This window comes from Eufriesea mexicana, unplaced genomic scaffold, assembly GCF_001483705.2.
Source record: "Eufriesea mexicana isolate 0111107269 unplaced genomic scaffold, ASM148370v2 scaffold4744748860, whole genome shotgun sequence".
Taxonomy (NCBI): domain Eukaryota; kingdom Metazoa; phylum Arthropoda; class Insecta; order Hymenoptera; family Apidae; genus Eufriesea; species Eufriesea mexicana.
The window spans coordinates 1,575-28,386 of NW_016908008.1; the positions used below are offsets into that span (position 1 = coordinate 1,575).

General features: G+C 32.7%; 1 protein-coding gene across 1 annotated transcript in view; it reads left to right on the plus strand.

The window, feature by feature from the left end:
• Positions 1–578: 578 nt before the first annotated feature.
• The window catches only part of LOC108552561 (filamin-A-like), a gene marked incomplete at its 5' end in the record, with an annotated part of 36,112 nt that continues 9,878 nt past the window's right edge, over positions 579–26,812 (plus strand). Inside the window, 9 exons of the mRNA XM_017907176.1 lie at positions 579–863; positions 1,986–2,302; positions 6,219–6,645; positions 7,507–7,722; positions 8,312–8,699; positions 10,081–10,650; positions 13,702–14,059; positions 15,598–16,234; positions 19,245–19,543. Of these exons, the coding sequence (XP_017762665.1) occupies positions 579–863; positions 1,986–2,302; positions 6,219–6,645; positions 7,507–7,722; positions 8,312–8,699; positions 10,081–10,650; positions 13,702–14,059; positions 15,598–16,234; positions 19,245–19,543 (3,497 nt within the window). The remainder of the gene's footprint in view (positions 864–1,985; positions 2,303–6,218; positions 6,646–7,506; positions 7,723–8,311; positions 8,700–10,080; positions 10,651–13,701; positions 14,060–15,597; positions 16,235–19,244; positions 19,544–26,812) is intronic.

A 26,812-nucleotide genomic window follows, 5' to 3' on the forward strand; every position in this document is an offset into this window, starting at 1 on the left:
GCTCCTCAAATTCACTGTTATTTTTTATTTATTTATTTTTGCTATTATTTACTATTTATTACATTATATTATTTTTATTATCGTTATTTATTATATTATACTTTATTATATTAAACTTTTATTAATAATATTTTTTTCTTTGTCATATGTCATATTATAATGAACTCAAACTCATTAAAAATTAAATATTTTGCAATTTTTTGTGATATGAATTGTTAGTCTTAAACTCATTTCTTCAAAGTTAAATTTAAATGATAAATAATGTTATTGAACGTTGTTTTTTGCATGTAAGAATTATTATCAAACATGTATTGTTTTCTTCATTTACATTATATACAGTGACTCTAGTTTACCAAGTCTGTACAAGTTTTATGTTGGTATTTCATTGAAAAAGATGAACATGTGATATTTATCTTGATAAGAAAACAAAAAGATGTATTTGAATTTTAAATTTCATAAATTATATCATGAAGATTTTAATCAAATACTAACTCTTTTTTACTTTGAAATAGTTGTACAAAATACTTATGAAGTTATAAGAACTTTGTAAAATATTAAAGTGATTACTCTTCTTATAGGTTGACGTTAAGTTCAACAAAGACAAGAATCTCACCTATTCCATCTCATATACTCCAAAGAAAGAAGGACCACACAAGGTAAAGGTGCTGTTCGCTGATAGAGAAATTCCTAAGAGCCCATATAGGGTCAACGTAGAGGCACAAGCAGGTGATCCTGGTAAAGTTACAGCAAGTGGACCAGGATTACAACAAGAAGGAGTTAAAGTTAACAAACCCACTTTCTTTGATATATTCGCAAAGGATGCTGGACGTGGTGTACCAGAGGTTATCATCCTTGAGTCACAGGTACTACTGAATAGAATTTTACAATTTTAGCACTTACAATTTTAGTTTTAAACATTCAGAAAGTAAGACCTTCAAAGAAAGTCTTAAATTGAAGAGGTCGAAGAAAGTTTTAATTGAATTTTAATCATAGTACTGAATATATGTTTTATATATAATAATAGGTAATAGGTTTTAGTTATAGGTTGTACTGAATATGATGGCACTATTGTTTGATAGAATAATTTGAGTGACCTAGAAGGCTCAGAAGAATTTAAAGAAATTGTATTTGAACATGGATTTGAAATTACCAGATTTAAATGGAAATAAATTAAGATTTTCAGTGGTCTAATATATAGACCATGTGTTTGTAATTTTGCATACAAATTTTTATAAATGCAAAATTTTTATTCCTATTTATTTATTCATTTATTTAAATTATGCTTCATTTGAATAAGGTTTATTAAAGAGTTTAAATTCTTTTAATACAAGGTGGTACTTTAAATGATAATGTAAATTTTGTTTGTTCATTTGACTTCCAAAATTAGTTATATTTCTGAATATGAATAATTAAAGTTTGATATGCTCATGTATTAATATCTGAAATTATAGTGTATGAATAATGCTGATTAAGTACAGAAACTTGATGGTGTTGTATACCATATATGTGAAATAGTATAACATTAATTCAAGAGTAATTACATTATGTTTAATTAGAAACTATTACCATGTATTTAAATTTTTTCCATAAGAATTTTCAAAAATTAGCAAGGATTATTTTCCCACACTTGTGATAATTTTTCGAATAATTGAAAATTTGAAAATTGGATAATGATGTAAATTAGAGCTCTACCCGAGTTATTATATTTACCCAAGTTGTTTAATTTACAATACTGTAATTATTTGAATTATTTAAACTACGTCGTTATAAATATTTAAGTTATTTAAATTATGTTAAATTAAGCAAAATGTAACTACTCAAAATTAATACTAGAAACTGTGTAGAATAATAACTTTAAATGTAGGTAATTTAGAAATAAATAATAGCTAAGGCGTTATAAAATATATTTAATCATGTTTGTAATTAAAAGATTTCAACTCTAAATTTTCTGATTTTAAACACATATTTCTAATTCTGATTTGTAGGATGTCGACTCAATGATACCTGTGAAGTTAGTTCAAACCTTATTTAATACCTGGAGATGCGAATACACCCCTACAAAAGCGGGTTTACACACAATAAATGTCTTCTTTGCCGGCAAGTTAATACCAGGAAGTCCCTTCAGCGTTAACGTGGGCTCGGTATCAGATACTAAGAAATGTAAAGCCTATGGACGAGGACTGGTACCCAATGGAGTACGTGTCCAAGACGATGCAGAGTTCTTTATCGTCACGAAAGATGCCGGCGAAGAAGTACCTGGAGTCAAAGTCATTGGTCCAGGAGGAGTCAGTCAACCTGTACAGTAAGTAATTTTATTTTTATTTCAACTATAAAATCTCGATTTAACACATGAACTACCATGATGGAGTTTCTGAATCTAACCAAAAATATCAGGTCATTTGAATTTCTGTATTTTATAAATTTTGAGGAGTATATAATATATTTGTATTTTTGAAGCTTGTGATTCTTGTTTGAAGAAGAAAATTGAAGTGAGTTATCTCATAGTTGTTCTCATTAAATGGAAAAGAAGATGTTAAAGAAAGACCAGTTTTGGCATCGTTTGGAAATAAAAAGTTTTGTATCGTTGGAAAACTTCTTGTTTATTGTTTCGACTGGTCCCAGGCATGCGAAGATATGAGACCCACCTTCAATGAGGTTAGGTGACGGCATTTGGGATTCGACCAACAAGGAGCCTGCGAGAGGTCAGCACAAGTCCACGTGCGTGGTACCCTTAGACTTCAGCGAACTATGGGACCATAAACGGATATTTTTTGGACGCGGCCATTTTCAACAAAGTCATCCACGTACGAGTGACCTTCATGCACCTCTGAGTGAAGGGGTTCCTCCACCACGGTCTTCGATTGAAGGACGTTTTCCTCTTTTTGAGGTGACCGATTCGTGGACCGAAGAAACGTCCTTTGTCCCCTTTAAACAATCAGAGCACCGTTAGCTCTTTAGGGAACTCATGATTTTTCTTAGTTCGATCACTCAGAAAATCGAGGAGTCAGTCGTTCTTACGTCTTTCAGTTCTCATTGAAGACGTAATTCAGATGTCTGACTATCTAACGTTTGACTATCCTTAAATTTCTTGTGAAACGTTGATACCGTCGGTATTCGACTCGGTTGCAGTCTAGCGTTCGACAGATCTTAGCTATTCTTCTTGCTCACGATCATTGAACTGGTTGCTCGATATTAATTTAGCGGGCAACATTGACAAAGCGTAACATGGCGAATTTACGACCCGCCAGAATTCAGCGAAGAATTCAAACGCGAATGATGGCAGAACTGATGGGAAAATTGTGAAGAATGAGTCGAAATACGTGGAAGCCAGACTGATCGAACATATCAAGCGTCATGTTTCGTCCTCTTGCTCTTCGATACTGACTCAGTAATTAGTTTGTGGAGTTTATAGATGGTTGAATGTCTTCTGTCTTCCTCGCTGTGTTCGAGTGGAGTGCTTGGTATGAACTTCTGTTGCTTCTTGTGGTTCCTACTGATGGGATCCTATGGTGCACGTGACTATCCTTCAAGTAGGAATCCATCTATTGGCGAGGGTGAGAACGTTGGTCGCCATAAGTTATATAGACGATTATATAGCAAACATTTAGGGACTACATCATGAATCTAAAATTGATGCATCAGTTTTAAATGAACTATTGTTAGAAGCCGATACGTGGAATCAATTTGAAGCACATGATGTTTTCCTCGTGGATCGTGGCTTTTGAGACTCCCTGAAGGAAGTCACAAGAAGAGAATTCATTGCTAAAATACCATCATTTGCAAATGGATTTTGGAAACCATTGACAGTTGAAGAAGCCAATCAATCACGATTCTTTATATAAAATTGGCTTATGGTCTAAGTAATTAATTGTGCGCATAAAAAGCTGTTTTGTAAATGTGTCTAAAATATTACATTGCCCATCTTATTCCATAACTTCAAAATAGCTTGTGCCATTCTAAACGCAATGTTTCATCCAATTCATACCTCTGGCCTTGATTACCTAATTATAGACAGGATTTTGCAATATTCCAATCAGATTAATTCTTTGGGAGAACTGGTACATATAGGAAATATGAACATAAGGCAAGCAGATTTCCAATATATAGGAGTTGTACAATTAGAATCTTACCAACATTAAGTTTCGAAGATCTATGCTTATATAAAACGGAGATTCTGATTTCCAAATTGCAGCAACATCATATCGCATGGATTATCAAAAAATTGCAACACCAATGTTGTTGCACCGCGTGGATGTAGATGAGCTCCACGCGGAGGGGGCAGCGATGGTATACTTGTGTTGCCCTTTTTCTCAGTGTGCCGAATCTTTACGAGACACTGAGCACTTAGGTGTTGTAATAAATCACAGTTTGTCTTGGTTGTATTTACACTTTATTACACGATTATGATTTGTTTATGTGTGATTGGTGCGTGTGCTGTATCGTCTCCGCCTCTGCCGTTTTTCGTCTTGTCTTTCGTCTCCCGTTTTCTGTCTTCTTGTTTTCTCCCAGCTATCGTCTTACGTCTTCGACTCCTCAATACCGTCTTACGTCTTCGAGCTCTAGTTCGCGTCTGATGTGTCTTGTCTGAACTTCAAAACCGTCTGATGTTTTCTGTGTGAATTCTCGCTAACGTTATCTGATGTGTTCTGTTTGATTTCTCCAAACCGTCTTACGTCTTCGACTTCTCACGATCGTCTGATGTCTTGTTTTATAATTTGTTGATCCTCAAGAAGGACGGTGAGGCGCGTCGACCAAGTATTATTGCCGTCGCAACAATTGTATCGCATGGTTTATCAAAAGTATCAAGTCATCGTAGAACCAAATAACAGCATTTTACTGAAAATGAAAATGATTCCACGGCATTTAAATGCTTTAAAATATTTTGTATACATATTAATAGATACAAGTAAAGTCGTACTGGAAGCGGAACGGCACAAACATGTGGATGCAAAGTTGGAGAACGTGTTGTTAGGTATTCTTCCCATGTAACAATATTTCTGATATTTTGGTTTTGCTTAATTCAAACTTCCAGTTCATTTGCCAGCTGAAATCCTCATTGATTATTTCCAAGATGGTCCAGTATCAGAAGAAGAAGACGATGAAACATGACGCTTGAGGATGTTCGATCAGTCTCATTTTCGGTTTTTAACGGTCTTGAAGGAATTTTTTATTTCCAGACGATGCCAAAAATGACATTTGTTAACATCTACCTTTAGATTATATACGGTGCAAGAGGGTTCATAGAAATCTCTTAAATATGAGATAGCTTGTTATGGTCTTTCTGGGTTAGACAACCAGATATGAGTTAGCTAGTAGTTGGTACTCAAAGTATTAAAATCCTTCATAATTACAGTTATTTGTTGTTAATTATGGTATATTTGTGACATATGTATATTATTGGTCTTATATTCTTCAATATCTTGTATTATTTGTTGCAAATTTATATTTTATTATGTACTTAATATTCTAAATCCCTAATCAATGTTCTTATAGATCTCTGCATAACTTGTTGGATGTATTATATGAATACAAGATGCCTTAATACGTTGATTTCAAATTGATATAGCTATTCTAGAGATTAAATAGATAAAAAAGTGTGTTTTTGGAACCATATCAAGAAAGTATTCAGTATCATTATATAGGATAAAAGTATCATTATTCATTGAGGAATAAATGTGTTTTTCATTCTTTTTACCCTATTGCTTGTTGATAAACAATTTTGTACTAACAAATTGTGACATAATTACAATTTGCAATTGTATTTATCCTCCTTTTCAAAATTTCATAACTTATTGACAAAGATAAAACAAAATGTAAAACTTTGCATTTTTTAATAATCTAAATTGTTTATAAACAATTTTATTATTTATAGTCATAAATTGCATATATACAGTGTCCTAAAATTAATTATTAAGGTAGTGAATTTATATGAAGAAACAAATCAAATATGTTTCACTTTCCAGAAAATTAAATTTAAAATCACTTAAACTGCCATAACTTTGGCCAGCAATAAGAATAAATTTCTATTACACAAATTTCCTCTAATATTCCAGCAATTTATGACTTATTAATAGATAGATTTAGAGTATAAGCTAATTTAATGAACTATTTAAAAAATACAAGAAAAATAAAAATAAAATATATAAAAATAATTCCAGAAAGTAAACTCAACAACATCAAAAACAGATAAATAATGTTATATTTTTCTTTTTTTTCAGAATAACCAAAGTTGACCCGAAAACATACAAGTGCAATTATACACCAACTAAAGAGGGGCGCCATGTGGTAATGATAACATATGGTGGGAAAAATATTGACAAGTCACCTTTTGAAGTGAATGTTGGCCCTTATATAGAATTGGCAATCAGGGCCTTTGGTGCTGGTCTTCATGGTGGTATCGTTGATCAGACAGCAAAGTTCATTATTGACACAAAACGGGAAACTTCTGGTCTTGGATTTGCTATCGAAGGTCCTTCCAAGGCCAAAATCTTCTGTCATGATAATGGCGATGGAACTGCCGTTATATCTTATTTACCAACTGCACCAGGTCGATACGCAGTTCATATACGATGCAATAATGAGGATATTCCTAAATCACCATATATCGCAAATATTTTACCAAAAGCTGATTTTGATGTTGACAAGGTTTGATTCTATTTCTATATTTGACAATTTAACAAGTAAATTCAAAAATTATCAACCTTTGTACGGAAATTCCTTTGTCCTTTTTATATATTTAATAATTGTTGGTAATTGATATCAAATTTCTAAACAAAAACAAGTTATATTTATAAAACCTATGGATCTACTTGATTAATTATAACATAATCAGTTTAAAATTTTTATTTGGTGGAATTAGGTGATGTTATCCATAGGGTAGCATTACATTTCACAGTTACTATATAAAGCTATGAAAAAGATACAAAAAATGATAGTAATTTCTGTATTTATAACAGTGTAGAAACAAAGATATCTCTAGCAACACTTTCTCTTAAATAATTCAAATATCTCAAACGATACGACTCAACAAGTCTAATGATTCTATAAACATTCTTAAACACTCTTGAACTCACTAATGACTGAGAAAATATCTTTCTTATCGCCTTTCTCTCCCATACTTACATACTCAAGCACCTTTAACTGCTTGAACCCCAAAAGAGTCAGTATTTCTATGGACCTCATGAAGGGGCTTCTTGTTAGGCTTGATTAGGCTTGATTAGGCTGAGGCTCTTGAGAGGCAGTAACCTCTGTCGACCCTCGAAAGTGAAAATCGCTTTCTCTTTTATAATTCTCATTCTGTCTTTTAAATTATATTCTTAGCTGTCTAAAATATTCAGCAATAGTAACTAAGTGAATTAAGCTACTTTTTAAGTTATTTTTGCATTCTTGTTTTTTGTAAATGTGTGATATTGGACTAGTCTTAAATTTCCATCTATGTAATTTTATAAATTTTGTACAAGGGTTAAATATATCTATGATGAGAAATTAGCAAAGTATAATTTTTAGGTTGAAGTATATGGACCAGGAGTACAAGCAGAATCTCTACCCAGTGGAAAACAAACGAATTTTACAGTAGATGTAAGCAAAGCTGGCCAGGCACCATTGGAAGTCATTGTACAAGATGCTCATGGAAGAGATGTTCCAGTTCGACTTGATGACAATCACGATGGTACCGTGCAATGTCGCTATACTCCTACAACTGGATCAAACCATATTATAATGGTAAAAAAATTTAAGATTTTAAAATTATTTAAGATACTATTTAATTTTTAAATCTGCTGATATGTGAGATTGAAAAATATTTATCGAGTTTATATAATCTTAAAAATATTAAAAGGATTAAATTAAATGATATTCAAGAATGATTTAAGCGGATTTATTTCAGAATTTGTTAACTGAGTCTACACCTCTTTGATTAATTGAAAAATAACATTTTGCAATGATTGTTTTATGACAAACTGAAATAATTTTTTAAAGTTTAATAAAATTAAAAAAAAAGTTCTTTATTATTTTTAGCTAATTATAGCACCTACTATTACAATAATAACAATTTTAACCGTTGTTAATTTCTAAATTAAAATTACTTTATAAATTGGAAACATAAGAATACTGTAATCAACATGTTTATTGAGACTTCCTTAGTATTAAATTATATAGTATAAAGTTAATTCCAATAGCGGATAAAGTTTCGATACTTATGATAAAATTAAACAAATTTTGTAAAATATAAGGAATTACTAATAAGAATACAAACAATAAATTAATAATATAGTTATAATACACTAAATATAATTAATGTTAATATTTGTAGGTGATTTATGGTGGTGTAGACACAAAACACTCTCCCTATAGAGTGAAAGTAGAAGCACCTTTGAATCCTGCTATGATATCAGCATTTGGACCTGGACTCGAAAAAGGAGTCAAGTCAAATACACCAACGCATTTTAACGTGGATTGTCGTGAAGCTGGTCCAGGTGAACTCCGTGCAACCATATTAAATTCAAAAGGAAGGGAAATTCCTTTATCACTTACGGACAACCACGATGGTACATACACAGTTGCGTATATTGTACCTGAACCAGGATATTACCAAATTCATTTTACTTACGGAGGGCTGAAAGTACCACAGTGTCCACTCACTGTACACGTTCAACCTCATGTCGATGTGTCCAAGTTTAAAGTCGATGGTCTTGCACGAAGTAAGTACAAAGTGATCTACTTTTATATTCTCGCCATTATCAATTTTTATGTTAAAAATATGATATATTTAAGGAAAAATGCACAGAACTCTTCAAGACACACACGTGCACACAAAATCTAATTCACTATATCTCCAATAGCAAGAAATTCGTAATATTTCTTAAAATCATATAGCTTAAATAATTTAATTTATTGGGGTAAGAAACAACACAGAAATATCAAAAGAAATTATTCAAATTTTTTAGCGGATCAACGTATATCTTTGTACTGAATTGGTTTTTAATTTCATTGTTATATTTTTCCAAGGATATCGATTAACGTCAGTGTATGATTTTATTTAACCATAGTCAAAAATTTCAGTAATGATTATGGCTGAAGGGGAATATGCAATATGAAATACTAAACTAGCGTTACCAAAAAGAGCAGACATACCAATAACATATGAATAATAAGAACTGTCAATATTTATAGGATATGTTTAAGTATGGATACAATTATTTATTTGAAACCCATCTAAGGCTTATTTAAATTTGTGGGAGAATAGTTTTTGAACTAGCTATTATTATTTAATACATGAATGTGTAGTACAGTGTCATTATGTATTCTGTGATTGTTTTTAATTTCAAATATGATTGAAATTTAGTTAATATTCATACTTTAGTTATATCATATTATATATCATATACTTCAAAAGTTTCTCTCAGTAGTGAGAAGAATATAATCATTTACTGGTTATTCCAGCAGACCACTATGAGGGACAGAAGGAACTTATCATCATAATTGTAAAACAATCAGTATAAACATATGATTATAGAGTTAATGCAGTTTGCATAAATTTCAATTTTATCACATTAGGAGTATTCATTTATAACAGTGTTATCTATGCATAAAATAGGTACTTGTTGTCTTTTCCCTATTTTAAAGATGAGAGAGAAAGAGAGAGAGAGAGAGAGAGAGAGAGAGAGAGAGAGAGAGAGAGAGGGAAAGATTAATAAAAATATTTAACTATTTCATACAATAATATGATATTAGATGGTACCTGTAGTACTATGAGATTGAATAGGTGTCATCAGAAATGCTTCTTGTAATCCTTCAACCATTAAGACTTGACAGAACTTACTCTTTACCTAGAAATATTTCATTCAATGATATTTGATCCTCAATTGTTCAACAAATTGAATTCAAAATTCTGGTTTGATAACCAGAATTTTTCTATACTACATTAAAACAGTAACAATATACAAATACTGCCTAGTATAGAAAATGTACAGACATCTAGTGACAACACTACATGTATTTCCTATTCGCACATTTATATATTTGAAATAAAACTTGAAAAAAAGCGGAAGCTAAAACTTGGAAACTAAATCCGTGTCGCAGCGGCTCCAGTGAACAGCTTGCAGCAATTTCGTGTGATAACGCAAGATGCGGGGAAAGCAGCAGACTTGCAGGTGTCGATAACCGCTCCTTCAGGGAACCGTGTGAAGGCTCACGTGGTACCAACTCACGACGGTTACTTGGTTAACTTTACACCGACAGAGCTCGGCGAATATCTCTTGGGAATTAGCTTCGGCGGAGAACCGATATCCAATCAGCCTTATCGACTGACTTCTGTTCATGGCTCTGACCCGGGAAAGGTTCGAGCTTCTGGGCCAGGTTTGTCACATGGCATAGTGAACAAACCAGCTGAATTTGTTATTGACACTCGTGGAGCTGGACAAGGTAGCCTCGGTGTTACCGTGGAAGGCCCCTGTGAGGCTGCTATTAATTGTCGAGACAATGGCGATGGAACGTGCTCCGTTGCTTATATGCCGACAGAAATTGGCGATTATGGTATCAATATTACATTCAACGAGGAACATATTCCTGGCTCACCCTTTCAGGCTATCGTGGTAAAAGACACCGATCTGTCGAAGATAAAGGTCACTGGAAACGGCATTCAACCAAACGGTACCGTTTGTCGAGTTCTTGCGAGGTTCTGCTTTCATTAACAGATTTCGAGCGTTTTCCTTTCTCTTTGTGTGTAATAATATGTTAAGATGTAGGTTAATATAACGTTTATGACAAGCGGATGAAGTATATTTCTTTAGTTTATCTTGCAATATTAGGAATTATTTTCTAATTTATTTAGTGTTGTACTAATTGTAAGAAGAAGGGAAGAACTGATATAATATTTTGTTTGAATTTTAAATTTCTATGCTTATAAATTGCTTAAAATTTAAGGTTTAAAAATTATGTTACTATAAATTACTTAGAAACAATGTTACGTTTTGAAAACTATATTGTTTAGTTCCCTTTCTGAAATATTATGAACAAATTTTTAAAACAGTTTGGTGATTGTATTTAATATTTATTCTCTTTCAAAAAATATTATAAGTATCTTTCATTATTGTTATTTATCTAAACAGTTTCTTTAGTTATTTATGATAAAAAAGATACATATTTAAAATGAGGAACTTGATTAGATAAGGAGTGATGTATAATTGAGATTAATATCAATATGATACTTTAAAAATATTATACGATTTTCATCATATTTGATTACAAAATATGTTAATGATTATAAGTAACTTATTCTCTTTTGTGCAATATGAAAATTTTGTGCAAAATTGAAATATACTTCATCCAAATAATATTTTAACATAACTTATACATTCTTCTTTATTCACAAGCACTATAGTTTGCAATTATATAAATGATTTTTATTTATCTTTATTTCCCTGTATTAAACAGTTTTATATCTGCACCAGGAAAATTGCACTCATGCATGCTGTGTGGTGTTTTGTATTTATACTTCTGTAATGAAACAATCTAAAATGAAATATTACATTAATCCTTAACAAGTACTGAAAATATTTTTTTTGTATCAAGGATATACATATGATGAGAAAACTAAACATTTGATAAGAAAGAAAGAAAGAACAAGATGGGAGTGCTATCATAAAATAAATCCTAGCAGTGAGGAAGTCTTCTTTTCTTTATATTAAAGAATACAATCAGTAACAAGAATTGGAAAGTGAAAAGTACAAATTTTAGGCCATATTTATTTTAATTAGGTGATATAATATATGTATTATTGGTTTCCCAACAAATTTTTGATATCAGAAACTAATGATACACACATGCACACACACACACACATATATATGCCATTTTTTTGTAGTGACTGAAAATATCAGTTTCTTTCCAAGATATATTGGTGTGTCATTGGTTATTTTAGATAGATACTGAATGACATACATGGTGTGTCATCGGTTATTTCAGAAAGATATTAACACACTTAATGCGTCCTTGGTTTCATATAGGTTATGACACAAGGGTTATCATTGGAAACAATGACAAACTAGCTACTGCATTGTTTGTTCTATAGAAATTATGAAAAAAAGTTCTGTGTCACAAAATGTGATGTGAATGACCTAATGATATTTTGTAAAAAAATGTGGATATAGACATTAAACCTGCCTGTTCACTGTCTGTTCATTTTTACAATATATATGTAAGTGTGTCCATATTGTCTAAGAAATGTATGTAAATAGATTACAAGTAGATATTTTCCTTTCAATGAAGTTCTGTTGAAATTAAATGAAAATACATATATTTAAGAAAATGAAAATAGTAAAACAATAACTATGATAAACATACAATTTATATAAACATATTTTATTTTTAAAAATATATTTAGAAAATTAAATAGATGGCGCACTTTATATATAAATGGTTTTGTATTTGATTAAGACTATAATTAAATTATAATTATACTACGAACTATACGAACTATTTATACGTAATTCTCGATTTTTTGCTACTTCAATTTCAACTTTGAGTTTTCATTTATTCTTTGACTGCTCATTTACTGAGTTCACTTATCTATTTATGTCTTTTTACACAAACTTTCTTTTTTGCTTTTTATAATTTTTATTCTATAGAATCATTTCTCAGATACTTTCAAGTATATCTATTTAAAATTATGATTATCCGTGCATTTCGAGTACCTACAATTAGTTCGAATATAGAAATATATATATATATTTCTTTCATATTTGTAATCTAAACCAGTGATTCTCAAACAGTGTTTTGGAAAGTATTTTTTTGAAGTATTTTTTCTTTATGCCTTTCTGTTCTTCTTTTTTTCTAATTTGTCAGATAGGAAGATAACAATACCTAAAATAACAATGGCCGTTCTGTATAATTCAAAATTATACCTATCTTTTTTTATTATTTAATATATAATACATTTTTTAGTGTAGAATTTTAATAATTAGTTTATATCTATCCAGATGATTTTTAATATCCGATACCTAATTATTTATCTGTTCTAATTTAAATTGTCAAGTAAATAGATGATGTAGGTAGTTATCTCTAATATTACTGTTATTATTATTATTAATATTTTTTTTTTTATAAATTTCTGGACAAAGCGAATCTAAATAATATGATTACATATTCAAAAAATAGTTTATTTCCAACTTATATTTAGGTTCTTTATCTTTTTATTACGGAGAAGTGATGGTTTGCATATTTTGTTGTAACTTTTATCATCTTATCTTTTAAATCTGATTTCGCGTATTACTATAGCAAGGAAATTTGAGTAGTTATAGGTTATAGGCAATCACCCATGCACTTCTTGTGGCGTGCCGTTTGTCGTTTGGTGTTCATTATTAATAATTGCTATTTTTATTTAGAGATTAATGCTATTATATTTTATTTTCTTAGAATAGCATGACACAGCAATTTATATTTTTACCAATTTATATTTGCAATAAATATTTACACATTTGTACACGTATTGATGGAATAATATTGTAGTTCCATTTACTGCAATTCTCGTTCGCCAAATTTCATGAAAATTTCCAATTTCCATGATCTATCTTCCTCTTGCCATATCTTTAAAGGGATTCAAATGTCGAATTTAGTGATCGAATAAAAGCAATTTGTTAAATATGAAATTATATACATATGAATTATAGTCATACATGTATGTAATATTTTTATAATTTCCAGGTCCATGCGTAAATCGTGAAACGGAGTTCACAGTGGACGCGCGAGCAGTCGCGAAGACAGAGAACGATAACGACGAAGTTTCCTGCACGATTAACGATCCCAGTGGCGGTAAAATCGAGAAGATCGTTGCGCCACAAAGAGACGGAACGTATCGTGTCAGTTACATGCCGTTCGAGGAAGGACCCCATACCATAGACATACGTTATGGCAACGTGCCAATTCCTGGTTCTCCGTTCTCGGTTAACGTCCAATACTACAGCGACCCTAGCAAGTGTAAAGCATACGGACCAGGTTTGGAAGAGGGATACGTGAATAAGTTTAACTCATTCATCGTAGAGACGAAAGGTGAAGTTCAAGGGTACAGTACTATGCGTTGCAGACAAGAAGTCCACCGTTTCGGCACAGAGGCAACGGGGGTATTCCCCTCGCTGCGCCTAACATACTCGCACGTAGCTCCCACTCTTCTATGACACTACCGAAACCATTGTCTTTAGGTTCGGTAACGTTATTAACGTTAACATATTAACTATATTAACGGTATTAACGTTAACATAGGCGTAACCTATCCGTAAAATTTCTGTGCTCGGATAAAATACATTGCAAGCCTGCGAATATGAGAGTAATACTGCACAAGTATAGTTAAAAGTATAGTTAAGTATAGTTAAATAAAATTCGGAAATGAACATGCATTGGAAAAATCTGAAGTTAATGCTTTAGGGATGAGTCTATGCTTTTGAGTTTATTTCTTGCGTCTATTTCACTTCGTCTCGATTGTTTCGTTCGCTTTCTTTGTCACACAGTGCTATATAGTTAAGCTAATAGGAAGGGATCATTTCTGCCAATAAGGGAAGCGTGTTTACTCTACTTCTGCGATGGCGTTAGAATGGATGGGTTGGTGGTCATTCGGTCTTACGTTTTGCTCAGCGGACTTCTTCTCTGCAACGCACAGTAGAGAGATCCATGATGTAATCATGTACTGTACACAGCTGGTAAGTTGACAGTTGGGAAGACCGTGTCAACAATAGATTGCTTTTAGTTGGCAAGTTTACTTGGAATAGTCCACTCTTTTTAAAACATGAAGATTCGATAGGATAGAGATTTGTTTTACTATTATACTGTGTCAGAATATGTCAGAATATGAATTCATTAGTTTGGATTTCAGAAGTATTATAGATGGAGTATTTGTCTTGCCCTTGTGCAAACCCAACTGCCAATGTACTAGTCGCATACAGGAGAATTTGACTTTATATAAGTTGATTTTATATTTGAAAACAAGTATTAAAATCTTTTTTTATGTATTTTATAAATTTTGCCAAAAATTAAAAATTGATTTTTTACTTGTACTTATACACAAGTCTCCTAATTCTATTATTTATTTAAAATTAATGGTATAAATACAATTAGAGTAACAATAATTTTGTTCATTTTGACTGACTTTTTGTTAAAATGTTTTCTGAGGTTCAAACTTTTATTCAAGAGGAAGAAATTCTGTACTTTCTTTTTAACATTAGATTAAATTCAATCATCCTAATGTATCTTTATGTATTATTCTTTACCTTTAATATGAGTATGCAGACTACATTGCGATAAAAACTTGATGGTTTTAGATAGATGAAATTGTCAATGCATTTTTGAAAATCCTATATTATAATGATAATAGTTGTTAATTACTATTTACTATTACATGTTCATTATTCCATACCAGTGATTCTCAACCTGTTTACATAAACTGAACTAAATTCTATAAAATTGTTATATTATGTACAGTGGAGTATATTTCAGTATACTTAAACGATACATGATTGATCACATTTGGTTGGTGGCATGCAACAAAATGATGTTGAGAACCGCTATTCTATAATTACTTAATTATTCCATTATATTCTATCATATAAGGTCAAATAATATTGGAAAAATAATTTTGAAATGTTTAGATGCTGGGAACGGCGGTCTAGCTCTGTTGATGGAAGGGCCTGGTTACGCAGAAGTAACTTGCAAAGAACGTGACGACGGATCGTGCACTGTGCAATATCTTCCACCAAAGCCTGGTGACTACGAGATATCCATCAAATTCGCAGAGCAACACATTCCTGGATCTCCCTTCCAAGTCCGAGTTGTAAACGAAGCAAGCAACGTGACTACGTATGGTGACGGCCTAACAACCGCAAGAGAGAATCTACCATCGAAATTCATAGTAATTGCCTCGAAATGCAAGCCAGCTCAGTTGGATATCTCGTTGAAGACCGACAAAGGACAAGTTCAGAAGCCATCGATTAAAAACTGTGGGAATGGATTGTACGAAGTTATCTATCAACCACCACCTGCTGGAAGCAATCTGCAAATTGGTATCACTTATGACGGAGAACATATACCAGGCAGTCCTGTGAAATTGAAGGTTTTGCCGACTGTCGAACCAGAAAAAGTTGTTCTCTCGGGTCCTGGCGTGGCACCTGTTTGTACAGCATCTTTCCCAGTCGATTTTATCGTGGATACCTCTAAAGCTGGCTATGGTGACCTCGAAGTTCAAGTATTGGTAAGTAACAAATTAACGATTTATTATTCAGAGTAGTGGTTCCCAATATAGATCACTTGTATTTCCAAAGATATACAATAGTTCCTACTTTATTGTCTTCTAAAGTCTACAGTGATCATCAAAATTTAAAACTGAGCCGCCGAGTATACTTTTTACGCAGTATTCTTGCATTTTTAGATAAGGTTTTGTATATAACATGAATTTTCTACGTGATATCGTATTCTGTAAGCTTTTCTGAAAGAAAACTATGGATTAGGAATCTCTAAATAGTTTTCAATTTGATTAAATCTTGAAAATATTCGTCGGTAACACGTATACGGGATTAGGTTAGGTTAGGTTAGGTTAGGTTTAAACACGTATACGGGGTTTCAACGCCTCGACACTATTGTAATTACGTGTAGTTCGAGTACCAAGTGCAACAGAGCTGGCATATAGCAGTCTATGAAAAAAAAGAAGAAAAATACAATTTCGTTGTAAAATTGAGGAAAACTGAGAAAATTTAAAAGAAATTTTGAAAAATTACAATAGGTAGCAAATATTTTAAACTTAGGCAATTACTAGGTCTCACCATGTAGAGGTGGCTACGCATAAAGACTCTGGTCTTAGGGGCCTTAGAATACTATGCGTGGCTGAAAAGAAGTCATCTGAGAAACTTGTAGGACCGAATCCCCACCAACCCAACCATTCTAACGTCATAGCAGAAGTAGAGTAAAGCGCTTCCCTTATTGGCAGAACTGATCCCTTCCTATTAGCTCGGTCATAGAACGCCATGTGACAAAGAAAGCGAACGAAGCAACAAGACAAAGTGAGACAGACGCAACAAATAGATGCAAGAACGTAGACTCATCCCAAAAGCATATTAACTTCAAATTCTTCTGACGAACATATGATTATTTGCAATTACTAATTACTAATTAGCATCTCGATTAACTTTTCATTGCATTATGCAGCAAACGTGATGTACTATACACATATTTTTTATATTTATGTTGTATCGTATGATGTTTTTAAACGGTTATCTAGATGCAATTATATAATTAATTTATCATAAAAAATACATCTTAAATTTTAAATCAATTTTCATAAATGATGTTAATTATTATTACTTTTGTACTTCTTTACTTTATAAATCTTTGAGCTATTGTCATCTGATTCCCTATCTGACTTACTGCTTTGTATTTCCAATTCTAGGTCTTCAGTTGCGTCTTTTATTATTCCATCTTTCGTCTAATATTCGTGTTCCAGTGTTTCTACATGTTTACAAAATCCTTTCCAATCATTTGATGTCGTTTTGTTTATTGCCTGGCGTAGTAGTGCTTCCAATTCATTGTAAGTTGACTCTGAGATAACATTTCTTTCGTGGATATCTTACTCCTATGTTAACGTATCACGTTACCGAACTTGGAGATAGTAGTGTTGGGAGTGTCATAGAAGAGTGGGTATTACTAGTGGAATACCCTTCTTGCCCCGCATCCGAACGAGATGACTTCTTTTCAGCCACGCATAGTAAACGCCCCACTGGCAACCTTTTGTACTAAAAATACTCCTGTCTAACATGGAGCAAAAGCTAGTGACACTATGTATGTATAAAAGGGAATTTGGATCGGCATACTAAATTTGAATATTCTACTTAGAAAAATTCACATTTTTCGGAAACTAAGAGTGATCGACGAATTTTAATTTCGGATTCGTGTCTATGAAAGTAAACATTACAAGAATTAGTTAATGGATATTACAGATGAGAGAAAAAGTTAAAATTTGTTGGAGAGTGTAATTGTTTGGCAACATGACAGCAGATAACTATACATCCTACAGTTACAAGTTTGAAATAACAGCAACTATATAAATTATAATCATTCCTCTAGTATTGCAGCGTAGAACGTAAAGAAATTAGCTGTATGCAAATTATGCAAATTAAAAAATGTTGGGAACCACTAACTTAATGTTAGAAGATTATTTTTCAAATCATTATAAATTAAGACAGGATACTTTAAAACTCTTGAACTCTCTTTTGTATAAATCATTTTCAAAATATTGATTTAGCAAAGGTGGATTGTCACAGCACGTAGTTTAAAATTTGATAATCTTAAATTCTATTATGAAAGGTTATTTAAAGAAAAGTGTTTGTATATCAAAACATCTAAAGATATAAACGTTATACTAGTTGAAATACGTTAAAATTTATTGATAGAAATGTAACAGTAAAAATACAGAAAAATCCTTCTTCAAAAAATAATAAATTTTTCCATTGAGTACGTATACACAATAATTTGACTAATATTCTCGCTAAGCTGCGCGCATGCGTAGATACGTACTGACGCAAGTGCTCTGCGCACGCAGAACGTTTCCCGCGCAGTGGCGATTCATTTGTTTGATATGTCAGATATATTTCGATATCTAGCATTGTCGAAATTGTGTACTCAGAGAAATAACAGTCAAAGGGGGTGAGGAGGGGGAAGAAAAGGAAACAAATGTCGGCTGTATATACCAACCAAAAGCTCGTGAATGCATTCAATCTTCCTTTTTTGATACAATGATGCAAAATTTGAGTGAATAATATCCTTCTATACATCAGGTAATACTAATGTTGGCAACATATCAACTCGAGGATTCATATTTCGAGAATGACTTAAGCAAAAGGATACGAGTAAATTATCTTTTGAAAATATTTTCATGTCAGCTATATAATCACACAGTAGAAGATATAATTTTATATTAAGCAAACTTCATAATTAAAAATTATATAAAATAAATATAAGGTAATCATAAACAGCAAATTTATATTTTAGTATGATGTAATATATAATATTTATTTTTATTAATTTATCTATATGTATATTCAGTAACAATTATAAGGAGAAAAATGCTGGACCCCATTCAGTTGTACTCCATCCAGTATTTAATGCCAAATTTGAAGGTTAAAATGATATATGTATAAATTTTAGTACAACTAAAATAACTGTTACTTTATTTTATGTATGTAATCTTAAATCATAATATTTGATTTTAGGGTCCAGATCAAATGCCGCGTAGGGTTGAAATTCAGGACCTTAAAGGTGGAAAATATAAAGCAACCTATCTACCTGATGACTGTGGTCGTTACAAGGTCAATGTCAAATATGGGGATAAGGAGGTACCAGGATGTCCTGTGAATGTTCAAAGCGTTTCCACTGGTAAAGCTGATCAATGTAAAATCAAAGAGGGTATTCAACGCACCTTGGCCCAAGGTGAAGAGTACTGCATCACCGTGGACACCGAAAACGCGGGTCGTGGAGCGGTGACCTGTCGTATACGATCTACTTCCGGAAGGTAAGTCAATTTCTGCCCACTTTGCTTATTTAGTATAGTAAGTTACGAGAGGTAAAATTTTTACAAGAAGACTTAAATTATGATTTTAATTGCAGTAGCAGAGCATAGCTATTTTATTATGATGTAAGAAGTATGATGTAAAGTAGGAAAGATATAAATAAGGATTTATACAATATGGATCTTATCAATTACAATAATTTTTATCTGCGAGATATAGGAAAAATTCATATCATCTAAACATTACGTTTGTAAACAAAATAAAATTATTTAACACTTTTTGTGTTATTCAAATTATCTAGGAGAGTTTTGAAAAATTATGGCAGGTTTGAAAGATGCTTATCTTTGTCGTTGAACATATTGATGTCACTTTTAAAGTTACTAAACCGAATTTTTAGATCATAATTATGTGACAAATAAAAATATAACTGATTTATTTATACGGATATATTCAGATGATAAATTAATTGTAACTTTCATGAAGAAATTCGACTTAAAATAATTCAGTATTATGAAGTACAAAGTTCTGAAACATTTGTCAAAATTTTCTTCTAGCTTAATAAGAAAATTTGTTTCTTAAAATCTAGCAGAAAGATGTTTTTAAAAAATTTAGAAAAAATTATCCTGTCTTTGTATAGTTCTATTTAAATGTACAAACGCTATTAATTTCTTTTATTATTAATTATTACATTTTATTAATTACTGTTAATTTACGTATACATATTATTCACTATAAATTTCTTTACAGTAAAAATTCCAAAAAAATGTTTCACGTGGACAACCGCGAATTTGAATGTTAAACTACAGATTATTATAATTATTTACATAAAACTACATATAGTATTAATTTTAAATTAATTCTAGAGTTAGTAGGGAATTTGGTACAGTAATAGGAATAATTAGGAAGAATGCTTCTAAATTTTTGGCTATTAGTATAGATACAGTGATTACCATGAGTTTCATATTTTTTTACAGTTTCGAAGCATAATGAACATTTTGTTACACACTACTCCTATTATTATTACTATTATTTTCATTTTTTTAAATTTTATTTTTGTAGTTTTTTATTTCATTTTATTTTTACACATTTTTGCTAATTTTACCTTTGTTTATTTCTTACTTTTATTTCGATTGTAATCTGCACACTACTCCTATTATTATTACTATTATTTTCATTTTTTTAAATTTTATTTTTGTAGTTTTTTATTTCATTTTATTTTTACACATTTTTCCTAATTTTACCTTTGTTTATTTCTTACATTTATTTCGATTTATTTCTGCAAAGTTTATATTACGGAAAAACTTAGGTCACCCTGTACATTTTTATTATCGACAATTTATCAAACATTCTAAAACTTCTGTATCGACATATATAAAACGAACCTTTTCGAAAACGATTTATTCGAAATACAAATTCGATGATCGTGATGGATATTGGTGTCAAGTGTCAAGATCGAGTACGATACAGGAATGAGAAATTGGACAATTGGTAGCACAATCGATTCCCTGTATAGTCGCTTATTTATCGAAATCAGAGACACTGTGGACTCGAATTTCAATTAACAATAGTTAAAATTCCATCGGTTTGTGAATTCGAGAATAAAATAACGTTTACTCGGTTGTTATTCGCTGTAGAATGCCAAGAAACCTAAAAATTCTATTTAAATTCTCGATGTTTTTCTTGGTTGTAAATCTAATAACATGCTTCATCAAAATATTCGACTTCTTGATAGTAAATTTTCCGTTCGCATCTTGGCACAGTTAAATATTCGTGACACCTGTCGCAGAAATTTCCAATTTTGACAGAATCGCTTGTTTATTATTGCTTATTTACGTTCTCAAACCAATATTTCCCCATTATCATCAATGGTTCGAATTATCGCTTTGTAAGAAAATAGTTTCTCGATGTTTTGACTTCAAAATTTTCGCTGAAATGAGAGAAAATAAATTAACGACGGGTTTAGGATTTCTCTATTTTTGGTTTTTGATTAAATATGTTGACTGTAATTATAGATCTAGATTTTCTTCCGTTCCCGTAGTCTGTGCAAATTTGTGTTTATGAAAATGAGAATTAATTAATTATTAATTATTAAATTTTAATTTTACGTCCTACTCTGAACAATTATTAACTATAGTAAGATTAGAACAATCAAGCTCATTAAAAAAACTGGTTTCAAATATTTTATAAATGAACCTAACGTTGAGTTTTATTTGAATGAGAATTTTAATTATTATTATTATTTTGGAGGATTTTCAAATTTGATTATTTTGAAATAAAATAATTTTTTAAAGTATTTTATAAGAATATTTCATAAATTATTTTACGTGAGATGTACATTAATGTAATTGTAATTAAATGATTTATTTTTCATTTTATAAAATTGATTATTTGTTATTTGATCTTGATGAAAATAACTAGTTTCTTAATATGCAATATTAAATGTTTATATTATTACTGCTTTCTGTTAACGATTATTAGTATATTATTATTACTATTACCATTACTATTACTATTATGATTACTATTATTACGATTATTAGTATACTTATTCAGTACATAATCTATAGTATACTTATTCGATATCTCTTCTAACCTCGACTTGTTCGATTTACACGATTCACTCTAAGATTTTTAATTACTATTTAACTTAACTTTGTAGATTATAAGTTTGCTATTATAAGTTTGCTGATCACGATTTTTTCTGTGTCGATTACTGTTTACTCTCACCATATCGATTACAATCCATTTTAACATTACTGATTATGGTCTATTATATTATGGTCGATCCTCTATTCACTACGTCTCGACTACACACATTCTATCTTCTGCCTTCTTTAGCTTCTCTGCCTTCTCTGTGCCCTTGCACCCTTATTTAACACGTTAAGTGCCACGCCGGTCCCCAGGGACCGACGCTGGTGTCACGGAAAAGGTGGTTAGAGTCAAACAACTCCCGATGACAATAAATTATCGAGTTCGAACGTTCGTTCGAACTAGGTTGAATTGTTCGGACAATGCAAAGAGTCGAGATATTTAAGTGTTCGTGTCTATTGTACCGTAGTATCAATAGGTCTTTACCAGTAGCGCAATTATAATGTCCCGTAGTAACATATACAACTCGCGAGTAAAGGTTCAACGAAATTCTGTATGGTTTGATGGTACGCTTAAGACTGTTTTATTCTCTAGCTCGGTCAGCTTTTATACATGAGTTGTTTGGGGGTGGTTCCAAAGAGTGGGGAAGGATATTTATGATTATTGGAGATAAGTGAGTGTTAAGCCTTGGAATGTCGTCCCGGTATTTCATTCGGCCCTTTGTTTATAATAGGCCCAGAAGACCGTTAGGGTCTTCTGGCAGCCAGATTCTAATTGCTGTTTTAGTTCAAGTTCCGTGTCCTTTCTATCTTCATTTTCAATGCATTTTCAAACAATTCTTTATTTCCCTCGGGTCACCGGACACGAGGCTTTCTTTAGCCATTAATGTCAGAAAGCAGGCAACAGCACTTAGGATTTGGCTGACAATAGGCCTGCAAAGAAAGGGACCAGGCCATGTGCGATGTCGCGACTTTCGGAGCCATAAAGTAACGGGTCCTTCAGGAAGGATCACGAATGTGCCGGTGGTCCACCAGCGACCCCCTTTGAGGGAGAGGCTTCCTCCACCGGCAGACCTGGTCGGCCTCTATACCTGGGGAAGTCAAAAAATATCCTACAATAAGATGTCTGGCAGTGTGGGAAATTGGAATTGAGCGTTTGTGTAGAGGGTTAAATTTTAGGATAATAAGTCTATTTTTGGGTATGGCGCCAGATAACTATGCAGGAGGTTGATAATTTTGGGCAGGGGAAGCAAGTTTGAAAGTAGGATTGTAGGGGTTTATCACACTAGACCGGCCCAAATTGGGACTAAAAGGTGCTAAATTTTGATGTTAAATTCTTCGCCATCTTTGGACCTAACGTTTGGGAATTCCTGTTATAACAATTGGTACAGTATTTCCGAGTTTTGTGAACACTTCATTCGCCATCGGTGGCCCAATTGACGGCCGAGTCTGGGCCTGAACAGAACGACAAGCAAAACACGTGTTAAAGTGGGTAATTAATATGTTAAAGTCTAACACTCTCTCTTTTCATACACAAGCTCTCTTCGTTGATCACTCATTTCTCACGCAATCTCGCCTTTGGTGGACCAAGTACTCCACACATTCGGACGCATTCCTAGACTTTCGTTCATTCCTTGCACTGAACTCATTGTCAGTCATAAATATCTCATCCGTACAGTCCTCACACTTGGTCACCAATCCGTCCACATGCACTCCAGACATCGTCCTAAACGCCTAAGTCGAAGCCGATGTCGTTGTTTATTATTCCCTTGCTAGAGTCTTTCGGTGCTCGCAACCCTAGCTATATATGGCCGTATATCTATATATCTACCCGGTATATACAGTGACTCACAAAAATATTCGGACACTAAGGTATGTCTGAATTAATCACTTAGTATCGCAGATACTTATACACGGATCGTGTTCGTTATTTATTCTGGGGATAAGATGTTTATTTAAGTTAACAAAGCCATGTGTTTTATTTAATAAATTTATATGGATTTACTATAACAAATTATAAATAAAATAATACCCTATTTACACGTCACAAAAATATTCGGACACTTGGCATAAATAACATTATATAACCCTAATTTATTTATATAAACACATTTTTTAATATTTTGTCGCATAGCCTCTTTGTTTCAATACGTGCCTCAATCTGTTAGGCATATTAAAAAATGATTTTTCCCAAATAATTAGTACCGATAGCAGCCCACTCCTCCAGCAACCTTTGTTTTAGTTCCTCTTTTGAGTTAATTGCTGTCTTTCGTATTCTGCGATCTAACTTATCCATAAATTTTCAATGGGATTGGGGTCCAGCGATTGTGGTGGGGGATGAAGAACTTTCGGGCAACGATAAAGCAAGAATTCTTGAACAATGCGTGCTTTATGTTTGGGGTCGTTATCCTGATAAAACTTAAAATTGTTGCGAATTCCCATTTTTTCTGCGCTATTTAATAAATTATTTTTCAATAGGTGTAAGTGACAGTTTTTGTCCATGATGGTGCGAATAAAAACTAAATTGCCAATTCCTCTGGTCGAAATACAGCCCCAAACCATCACGCTGCCTCCGCCGTGTTTCACGGTACCTCTCGTGTTTCGATGGTGGAACTCTTCATTCGCTCTCCGCCACACCATTCTTTTTCCATCTGAATTACGGATGTTAATGGAATACGAGTTCATCTCGAAACAATTCGGAGAACTCTTAAGCAACACGGGTACAACGTATATGCGATACGATGTGATTAATTCAGACATACCTTGGTGTCCGAATATTTTCGTTAGTCACTGTATATACTGTACAATCTGTGCACGATTCGTAACAAGTTGCAGAATTATGGAGTGCAATGCATTTAGTCAGAATTGATACTCACTATAATTATTCTAGAATTAGAGTTAACGAATTTCTTTGTTTTTCCAATTTTTAATATCGTTATGCTAGATATTAGATATTATTTTCTGATAATTTGTAAGGTTAATTTACATACTAATTCTAAATTTCGTAATGTGTATATATTTATTGAAGCAACAAAAGATCTGGTGACCAGAGGTACTAACTTGAATCTGGCTCAGCTATGTTCCACAGAATCTGAACAGGTTCAGATAAAAGTCTAGTACTCTCAGTACCTTTTATTCAACCATATATCATTTCGTCTGAACCATTCTTCACTCGCTCGATTTAAATCCTATTACCCCTCCAATAAATCTTTTGTTCCGCATACTTCGTTTGCAGTAGATCACAGAAATATTCGTGCTGCTCTAATTGGTTCAAATTTCAAATAATTGCTGTTCTTCTAGAGCCAACTTATTCTACATTTCTATGATACGAATACCTTTGTCACAATAATTACACCATAATTTGCTTTAATTTCTATTCTCATCACAGTAGATTGTAATTTCTTATCAGAATATCTTTTAAATAATTTTTTTATAATTTCGCTATACAATTTTTCCAAGTATTTAATAGGTTATTGTAAGAATTAGAATTAGCCACTTAAAAATCGAATTATTTTATAAAAATTGGTAAAAAATTCCAAGCAATGCCTAGTAACATATAGTGGTAAAAATTTTAATAAAGTTTCTATTTTAAAAAGTTCGAATATACACAATTTTGCATAAAATTTGCGAATAAAATAAAATCGAAACTGTGTGTTAACACAGATACAGCCATCTTTAGATTATTATATTATTACAGCCTATATTTTCGTGGTGTGTTACCTTACAATTTACATCGACCGAAAATATAGTTCATATAACACTTACTTCTATTGATAAAGATTTCGAAATTTCTATTGCAAAAAATAACAGGCATCTCAAATTAGTAATTAGAGGTTTCATTATGAATACTTATATGATTCGTTTTATGTAATATATACATCGTACAATAGAGATCGGCAATCGTTTCATTACAAGAGGTACGCCGAATGGCTGACTTATGATAAAAGGCACTACTATGCGCCTGCGAGAAGAAGGCACCGCGTGTTTACATCCCCACTCCTGTCGGAGTCTGCTGCCACTCCTATGATCACAGGCAGTGACCGCTATTGGTCGGAGACGGTAACGAAGATTATTGACGAGACCGAGTAAGGTAGAATAATGTTTGCGTAATGTTAGCTTTCTGTTTCTTAACACGTTGAGTGCTACATCAGTCTCTGGGGACTGACATGAGTTTGGATAGTAAACTGTTAGAAGCTGTCGCTTATCCAGTTATCCAACCTCCGCAAGGGTGATGGGGATAAAACATCCACACACCCCCCTATGGAGGGGTTGGGATACGCCCAACCAGCGCGAACCGAAAGTGCCAAGAACACAATCGGTCCTGCCAATTTGTCTAACTGGGATGCTAGCCCCAGTCGACTCCCTTGGTGTTGAGACGGGACCTTTCTAAATCCCTACTGCCTCAGGAGGACAGCACCCGAGCTGTACGATGCGCAACTCTCACGCCGGGCTTCGAGAGCCCTTGCCTGCGATGTAGGCTCCAACCACTGCCACCACGAGGCCAACCCAGCGACCGACGGGCGGACTGCCATAAGACAGCCGGCCCAGGGCTAAATCGGTCTCCCGTGGTACCGGTGATCACGGGCGTACCGGTCGTCCCGTTCGTGGCGAACCACTACCGTTCTGAGGCTGCTAGCCCACCTCGACGTAGGTGCACGTCAGCTAGGCACCGTGGGGTCGCCA